The following is a 9,666-nucleotide window of genomic DNA, read 5'->3' on the forward strand; positions in this document are numbered from 1 at the left end:
ATTTGTTTTGGTAAATTATTATTGTTATTGTTATTTAAATTTTAATAAGATTATTAATATCAATAATAAATATTTTAATCATATTTAAACATAATTATTATTAAATATATTATAATTAAAATATATAATTTAATAAAATTCTTAACAATTAATATTCTTATATTAAGAGATCTCCAAACGCTATGAAAATATCTCAATCCAAGAATATTTGATCCTATCCAAAAAGTCGTTGCAAGTCGACTGATTTTCCAAATTTGAAAATTGATAAATTCGGTGAATAAAATTTAATAAATTTCACCTCATTTGTGCATATATCACAAACTATGTAAAAAGATCAATTGTTAACAATAAAAATAATCAGACAATTACATGTAATGTACCACGTGTACCTCATGCCGACATATAAAGACCGGTTTTAACTATAAAAATGGATGAAATTTTTAACAAAAAAATTAGTTTGCTCTTTGATCTTACGTACACGAATTAATTTGCCCATTCTTTTAGTAGAAAGCAAAATACAATTTTACTTCTAATATAAGTTATTATATTATATAGAGAAAATGAACCCCCAGCAAAGGCATAAACAAAACAAATACTCTTCCATCGCCAAACAAATGTAGAAAAAGTTGAGCGACCAAACAAATGTTACAGCATACAACTACACATCCAATGTTAAACCCTTCAAGTGTTAAAAGCAAAGTACTACATTTCTCAACCTTGAAGAAGAACCCTACTTGTGTACACTTCTTATCCACTGAGAGATACAACTGAAACTAGAAACACTGAAACCCCTTTGATTATGTCAGTCAGGAGGTAACAGCTGATTCTGTAGAGCCTGATGAAGACGCGCCGGTTTCACCTGCCACATTCTTCAGTTTAAGAGTACCACAGTTTGCTGAAGAGATAGATTCAGAGATATCACCGATATCCAATGTGTCGGGAAGAGTGTCAGATGACTCAACAGTGTACATCTAACAAAGAGAACTATCCAATGTACATGAATACCGAAATAAGGGCAAAAAGGTGCATTTTTTAATCCCAACCATAAACTAATTCAAGAATCAAAATCACAAATACTCCAGAAATCACTTCCAATGAAACCAAAGAAAGAACTTGCCGTACAATGAGTAAACAAGAAGCAAGCAGCATGAGGAAAACATCCTATCCCCAATATTCAAATTAGCATACATTATTAATGGCATTATAGAATAGGTAAATTTCCAAACAAATTTATATGAACAAGATAACACTACACAACCCTCAGTTATAATATATTCAACTGAAAGTGAGGTGAATAAAAACAATAAAAGCATCTGAAGGTATACGATCCATAAGAACAAAATATGTGGGGAAATCATTGACATAAATCAATGTATAAAATCATATGAAAGTTCAAAAGGTGGGAGACAAAAACAGGTGGAAAAATCTCTATCATTTGCACAGGGAGGATTAAAACAAATGAAGAAAAACCATGGTTATGCTGAAATAGGCCTGAATGCAGACTAACATCCTTAACTCTTTGATGTCATACAGTTAAAAACAAGTGAAATATGTTACCAACAACATCAGAAAATTATTCATAAATTCAATTTCTTCACTACTAGCACTTTCATAGAGGGACACTTGGAAATCTGCAGGATGGAACAGCAAGAGGAGCTAATAATATAGGAAACATTCGAGATGAAAATAATATAGAAAACGAATCCAGCAAGACCACTCAGACAATCAAGTTATATAAATTATAAAATAAAGATAGGCAAAATTTACCTCAAGTTGGTTCAGCATGTCAATAGTGGCTTCTAAGTCTCCATTATTAGCCATGTAGACATCCAGAACAGAGTCATTGGACAAACCGGGGAACATCATGCGAAGATACTCCAAATCCATGTCGAATTCCTCATCCATAATCTGCTCGCCACTCATTTCACCCTAATTTTGCATCAAAGAACCATGACCAGGGTCGCTTTTCAGTGCAACCAGGTGGTTTCCAATGCCAGGGATTGCAGATTCAAGTGAAGCATTGCTACGTGAGGAAGGATCAAACCAAGCAGACTCATTTCCAGCCTTAATATCTTTAGCTATGGAACCCTCCCTTTTGGCAAGTGGTACGTATGATGTTGCACAGGGATTCAACGAAGAAACCTCTGGCTTCATTCTCTTTGCTGGAGAAGAATACTAATCATTTTAGCCCCCCATAACATAAAAACACAAATTAAATTATATTACTAGGCAAAATCATTCATTTTTTAAAAGAACAATCCAGAAAAATGAAAATCTAATAGCAAAAACAACATACTGAACGAAAATGAATATGAGCAACTCTAATCCTAACAAGATAAAAACACACATAGAAAAAGAAAAAAATGATTGTAAATTGGAATAAACTGTGACTTTTCTTGCATTGATAGGATCATTCTGGATTTCTGTTTAACATGCAACTAAGCATCGAAAACCTGTCACGCAATTAGAACAAAATAAACTCCATGTACACAAGTTGTTGTTCTTCAAATAATCATAACAATAATCATCTAATAATGAAGTAGATAACTCAATTATTCAAAAAGAATTAAGAAGTGGAAAATTACCAATCACAAGGTGGAAAAAATTATTGGAATGTTTTAAATTGAATTTTATCAAGAAAGTAAGGAAAATTCCCTTTAAACTTTCAGGTCTTTGATTCCATGAGGGCCGTAAAGATCAACCAATGAGAAAACAACCAAAATCAAAGATTAGTAAGAAATTTTTACCGAAAATTAAAGCAAAAACTCCAGCAAAAGAGAAGAAGAAACAAAAGATTCCGTGTTTCGATGAAGTTTATATGATCAGGCCCTGAAAGTGCAATGAAGAAGACACTAACAAGACAGCCATTAAAACTCAGTACAGAGAGAAGAAGAGAGTTAGAACAATTACAGGATAATTGAGAGCAAAAGAGAGTTAGAAACCTTTACCTTTCAGTAGCAGTAACCTGGAAACCCATCAATTGAGAGCAATCGAAGGAGTGACACAGAGAAAAAGAAAAGAAAAAGGTCGACTGGTTGAGAAGGCAAAACGAAAGAGTGACTGGTTGTAAAGAAAAGAAAAGAAGAGGTTGAGAGACAGAGGAAGAGGCGAAGGAATGGGGAAGCCAATCGGGAGGCGAAGGTAGAATGAAGGAAGAGGCGACGGAATGGGGAAGCCAATTGGGAGGGTAAAACAGGGAGGGATTTGGACGCAGCACCTAATCTGAGCAAAAGGGCTGTATTACAAATCGGTGGTTTTCACCGATTAGATCTGTATTGTATTACACGGGTATTAGAAGCACATTCAACCAAACGAAGGACTAAAGATGTATTAGGTGGGGCCCACCGATTAGGGGTGTATTGGCAGTGCTAATGTTATTACTAAATTTTCTCCTTCCATATTCCCATAACCTTTAGTCATTCTTTATTAATCTTGTTCTTGTTATAAACTTAGAATGTTCATATAATATTTATGGTTTAAGCAACTTGTGATTATGTTGTTTAAAGTTTTCTATATCTTTATCGATATCTATTGTTTCTGATATTTCTACTTTATCCATATCTTTTCTTGTATTAAAGATTTTACTAAAAATACTTTTATTTTCATTATTATTGTCATGGCCATTAGAGCTGGATCCCTTAAGGGTGACGCTCGAACCACTGAATGGCTTAAACATCCTTATCTTCTATTATTCTTTAATTTGGGTCTATTATTAACCCTTTCTGTGGATAAATTCTACTTTCTATGGATCGTACCGCTGTTACACCTGTATCTTTTAAATTAGATCCTATTTGGTTTATCCAATCTGTTATACAGCTTCTACTATCTTTTGCTATTAAGTCTCTAATTATTAATTGTCTATCAACTTTTATTTCTAGAGACTTTAGTGGATGGAAGTTTATTCTTAATAGCTAAGACGTCGTTATAGATTGCTTCTAGTTTAGCGCTGGTGTTATTGATCCTCCCTATCAATGATATGTTTTATCCCTTCTATTTTCTTTTCTAAGATTTCTAATTTAGTTTTTACTTTTAATTCTAAGCTTTGTATTCTATAAGCTAATTCGTCTGTTTTATCACTAAGAGTGGTAAATCCTTTTACTCCTAGCAGTATTAGGGTATTAAGCTGGGTAATCTGGGCTAGCAAAATTATTATCATTTATGAAACCAGAGTAACCTTTTTTTGATACGTATTCTTCCGTTCTTCTAGTACTATCGTTATACAATTCTACTTTGTTATTATTAAATGGAGTCAAGGACACCAAACTCCTAGGAATGACTCGTATACAAAAAAGTATTATTGCTCCTAGGAATGACTTGTACACAGCTCAACTTATCCAGGATATTCCCCAAATCCTTCTTACCTCTTCTTCAAACGAAGCCTCAAACGTCCACCAGGCTTCTAACCAAAATTTATTCACTTTCCATTCGTTCTTTTCCCGTGCAGTGATCGAAAAAAGAATGGGGTAAATGTTTAATTTTTGCACTCAGAAACATACACAATCAATCATTCGTAGCCACTTATTTATCTAACCTTTCCCGAATGTTTGTTTCTGGAAGGTTTCCTCTTTCCCAATTAAACCATAAACCTGCATACCCGACATCTCTTAAGCAGCATTCATCTAGAACATTGTTGAACAACTCCATTCGTCATTCATTTTTGGGAGCACCCCTAATTTTCTCAAAAAAAAAATTATCTCATGAAAATCCCCACAAACAAGCCATTGGAGCTCATGATTCCTCCCTAAACTTTTGAGGATGTTCCACGAATCTTCTCTATTACTTGCACACGGAGCCCCATAGAACCCAGTGAACCTCAATTCCCAAGCTTCATCCGCTTCTTTGACCACTACATCCACATGGTTTTTTGAGAAACTACGTAGAGTAATTACGATCGAATCCTTTCATGCCAGGCATAATCCTCCATGAGTACCTACTACCGATACATCAATCCCATTAACGAACCCTCATCTGCTTCTAATTGTTGCCATCTGTTTCTCACGTGTCGAAGCCTTCTAATCGTCCTTGGATTCCCCAGTCCACAAACATTCCAACATAAAGTTTTTATTGTGCTCAGTCAGCTTGCCTCGGAGCAGGCCTCGGTCCAATTATAAATAGAGTAGAATGATACTCTAAAGTAGTCCTTTCAGCATCCGGAAGCATCGACACTACAGGTTCTTCATTCCTGAATTTTAATTTTTTGTTACCTTCCCCATCAGGCAGAAATTCATCATTTTCATTGTCCTTATTCGAACCTAACTCCCCTTTTTTCCCATCATTCACTTCCTCTCATTGTGTAGCCATCACCCCCATGCTATCCTCTTCCACCGAACTTTCTTTGCATTCTCACTTTTACCATCCATATAGCCTGATTTTCCAAGCTGACCTTCCCCAATTTCAAAGTCCATCCCTACATCTGCTACAATTGACTCAAAAGAATCCCTCAATTTAGTGCTAATTCCCTCAATCAATGGTGAGGAAACCATATTAGAATCCCCCAAATCGCGCCTCAAATTATCAGTAACTATATTTGGTAAAAAACTCTCCCAAAGCCCTATCGTCAACTGAATGGTGAACCGTCGCCGGAAACTGTACCGTAGGGTTTCCTCCACCTTCACCTCCTTCACCTATCTTCGATAGCTCAATATTCCCTATTTAAAAGCACTCACATTTATTTTTAGTGGAAAAATTGAATTGCAAACTTTCCTTTCCAAGCAACGAAGTTTCAGCCCTTAGCGCAACTGAATACGGGAAATCTTAGCTCACTTCCTCCCTTTCCCCCAACGGGATCAAATCACATTCTTGTACCCAATGTCTCATTCTCCCACAACCAAAACATAAGGTCACCAAATTTTCGTACTTAAAAGGAGATCTAAACCCTTACATTCCCATCCGTTGAAATAAATATACCCCGACGTACAGGCTTCTGCGCATCCAATTGGGCCCAAAGTTGACAAAACTCCCATTTAATTTCTAACCTTATTACGCCGCCAAAAGCCGATCCAATCGCATGTAAGAGATCCTTTTTTATCAAATTTTGGCGAGCAAGGATTGATTTTTAACCAAAAAGGGGAAAGGACAAGCCTGATTTTGATCGATCTATAGGGTTTCTTAGACGATAAAAAAAAATAACTCTCCTAAAAGGCCAAGGGCGACCCTCCATAATCATCTCCAAATCATCTTCGCATTCAAACGAGATAAAAAAAAAAAGCTCTGCCCCGCCACTTGAATCTCAAATTTCTTCTTCGGTTTCCAAATGCTCTTCAATTGTGCCCGAAAACTATCTGGATTGTAAGACTTTTGCGTCCAAAAAGAGCATATCAATGTTGGGTTCTCATTAGGGACAACTTGTGAACTCTTCAGTGTTAACTGAACCAACTCTTCCTCTAGAAGGGATATCTCATCTCTCCTCTTTTCGATTTCGATAAAGTCACCACCCTCCTTCAACCCAACCACAGCAAACACTGTTTCTCTAGGACATTGAGAGAGAGCACTCTTGACTAACACAGAAAATATTTGTACTTAATTTATTTTCTTTTTATAAATGGAAAACCAAATAAGTAATAATCGAAAAATTAAATATGTTAAATTAAATTAATTGATTTCTTCTTCTCTTTCCATTTCTTTATGTAAAATTAATTTAAAATAATGATATTTATCATAATATAAATTGATTTAAAATTTAGACTCGAAGTGACAAATTTGAAATAAAGTACTGATTTTGCGTTGTAAAATCTGATTTAAAACATTGATTTAAAGTGATAAAATTTGAAATAAATTTAAATTTAAAAGTGATAAATACAATATTAATTTAATTTTTTATTTTATGTTTTAGATACTAACTTGAGTTGGGGTTTTTATGGACTATAAATACCCATTAGAATATTGGCAAAGTTTTTTTTTTCAGACAAAATAGCAGGTAGTGAATTTTAATTGTGAAAGTATAAATTTTATTCAAAATTCCGAAGAATGGAGAGGTGTCTCACATTCAAGAGTCACGATGGACATTGCATATTGATGTAGCAGTGGACAATATACATTCCATTCGAAATTCCGAATGATGGAGAAGTGTCTTGCATCCAAGAGCCACGATGGACGTTGCATGTCAATTTAGCGGTGGACAATATAGATACGATGGAGAGGAGTTTGAAAATAAGGATAAGATTTAGAGGTTCTAAATAGTTTTATTTCTAAATTTGGCGAATACTGATCGACGAAGACAACATTGGCGACGGAAACAACAAAAATAGAAGTCGAGAGAAAAAGAAAAAGAAGCTTTCTCTCTTTCAAAGAGAAAAAAAGAAAGGAAAGAAAATTAGATTAAATAGGTTTTATTTAAAATAAATAATAAAAAATATTTAGTATTAAAATTTTTCACGTGATTCATTGAAGTGAATTTGATTGGGGTCTTGATATGTTTCTTTATTTAGTTTTAATTTTATTTTTTATTCCATATTTAATTATATAACTCTTTGTTGATATTTTTATATCATTATTTGATTTCACTTTTTCTTAGCTATTTCATATTTGTACTTTAAGTTAATTCTAATTCTAATTTAAATTAATTATAACATTAATATTCTAAATCATTAATTATATATTTATATATATGTATTGTAACAATTTTGTCTTTCAATTTTTTCCTCATAATATTAAAAATATATTATATTTGAAAATTTTAATATTTTTTTGTACGTTATTTATATATTTCAAACATTATTTTATCAATAATTTTAATTAATATACCATTATTTAAATAATATCAAAATTTTGAAACACAGACTAGTACCCATATTTAATATGAACCCAAACAATAATGATATTTTGAATAAAGTTAGAGGGATTTATTGCTATTTTTTCGGTCAGCTAAATGGGAATGGAATTATTAGGGTATCTTCTTCTCCTAGTCTTGTTATAAATTAAGAGGGGGTGGCCACGCACGAGACATGCATCATTAATGTCGATGGCCAATGGGTCAACCGAAAAGCTGAGTCTTTTGGTACCAAATAAACCTAATATCATCAAGGCAGTGTGATAATCCCTCAAGCAAAAGAGAAAAAAAACACCTTCAGTTTTTGAGCCGAAAATGACCAATTTTGGCATGAATTTCCAACCCTTCTTTGCGTGGAAAATGTGGGAAACTTTAACCTACCACTTTGTTGCCCTCATTCTAGAACCCTCATAGTTGTGAGCTCAGCAGCATTACCAAAAGGTTGATTAGGTATTCCAATAACATTACTTTTAATTATTAGGTCATTGAGATAATATTAATATTATTGTTGATATAGAAAAGTATAAGTTCAAGTGCGTTCAGAAACATTTTATCTTTCTATTTAATAGTTGAGTAAAAATTATAAATAATTATAAATATTGTATAAAAAAACTATTATAGTAAATGTAAAATACTTATATTTATAGTTCGAAGAATATTTACTTTTCTTCCTCTGGATTGAAGAAAATTCCATCAACTCTCTTGAGATTTATTTACCAAGTAAACTTTGAATAACAAAAAAACCAATTATACTTATTAATTGTTTATCTATGTAATTTCTATTTATTTGTCCATTTTAAATTACAGAAGAATAAAAAATAATTACATATTGAAGTACTATAAAACTAAGTTTAAGTATTTAACATGTATTTTTATAAAAAAAAATGTCAAAAAATTATAATTATTATTTATAACGTTTTTTTTAAATCAACTACAACCAATGAGGCCTTATTGTTGTGGATTGACCCATATAAGCAACGAACAAATAAAATAGAGAAAATTAAACACAAAAATATTTACATGGAAAACTCCTCCGAAGAGGATAAAACCACGGGCAAAGGAGACTTTGACTTTTCACTAAATGAGTAAACAAACAAAAATACAATAGAAAAAAGTAAACCTAAATGTACTAAGCATACAAACCCAAAACCTCGAAAATAAAGTCCTAACTCGGGAACAAAATTCTCTGTATAGTTACCACCAAAACTCATCTGCAGTTACATCTTATCGCCCTCAAAGAAAAACCCTTGCTAATTGGTGTTGCATTGATGGGGAATAATTTTCCATGTAAGATAATCAGAATCGAAACAATAGAAATTGGGATGCACAACGAAATTATTCAAACACTGTCAGATGTTAGACAAGTGCCCGATTTAAAGAAAAGTCTCATTTCATTGGGAATTTTAGAATCAAATGGTTGCAGGATTGTTATTGACTCAAATGGCTTAAGGGTTTCTCGTGGAGCTCTTGTTGTGATGAGAGGAAAGAAACAAGGCAACCTATACGTTCTGCAAGAGTCGGTGGTGATTGGTGCAGCTGCAATTATCGAAGAAGAACCGAAATTGTCGCCACATTGCGACGAGAACTATCATGACATCACGATGACGTGACGTGCTTATTTTTCTGGGGAATCTGATTCAACCCAATTGTGGCACATGGGACTCGGTCATATGAGAGAGAAAGGTATGATCGTTTTAAGTAAGGAGGTCTTCTCAAAGACAATAGAGTTAGAAAGTTAAATTTATGCAAACACTACATTTATGGGAAGCAAACACAAGACAGTTTCGATTCGGTAGTGCACAGAATAAAAGGGATTCTCAGCTATGTTCATTTTGATTTATGGGGTTTGACCCAAGACTTCTCAAAATGATGTAATAAATCTTTTCTAACCTTTATTG

The 9,666-nt window shown here is 33.3% G+C and overlaps 1 protein-coding gene across 8 annotated transcripts; it reads right to left on the minus strand.

Moving 5' to 3' along the window:
- Positions 1-580: 580 nt before the first annotated feature.
- LOC107921469 (polyadenylate-binding protein-interacting protein 5) lies at positions 581-3,457 on the minus strand. 8 transcript variants are annotated; one of them, XM_041087453.1, is made up of 4 exons: positions 2,949-3,457; positions 2,748-2,829; positions 1,768-2,162; positions 581-971 (listed from the first exon to the last, which is right to left on the minus strand). In XM_041087453.1, the coding sequence occupies exons 3-4, from the start codon at positions 1,921-1,923 to the stop codon at positions 807-809; spliced, it is 321 nt and encodes a 106-aa protein (XP_040943387.1). In that variant the 5' UTR covers positions 1,924-2,162; positions 2,748-2,829; positions 2,949-3,457; the 3' UTR covers positions 581-806. The 8 variants fall into 8 exon arrangements, 5 of the variants coding, with proteins under 5 accessions (XP_040943387.1, XP_016706807.2, XP_040943386.1 ...); XM_016851318.2 differs by having other exon boundaries at positions 1,768-2,175; XM_041087452.1 differs by having other exon boundaries at positions 1,768-2,175; positions 2,748-2,852.
- Between the last annotated feature and the right edge of the window lie 6,209 nt (positions 3,458-9,666).

The sequence above is a fragment of the Gossypium hirsutum genome, chromosome D01 (assembly GCF_007990345.1).
Source record: "Gossypium hirsutum isolate 1008001.06 chromosome D01, Gossypium_hirsutum_v2.1, whole genome shotgun sequence".
NCBI lineage: Eukaryota > Viridiplantae > Streptophyta > Magnoliopsida > Malvales > Malvaceae > Gossypium > Gossypium hirsutum.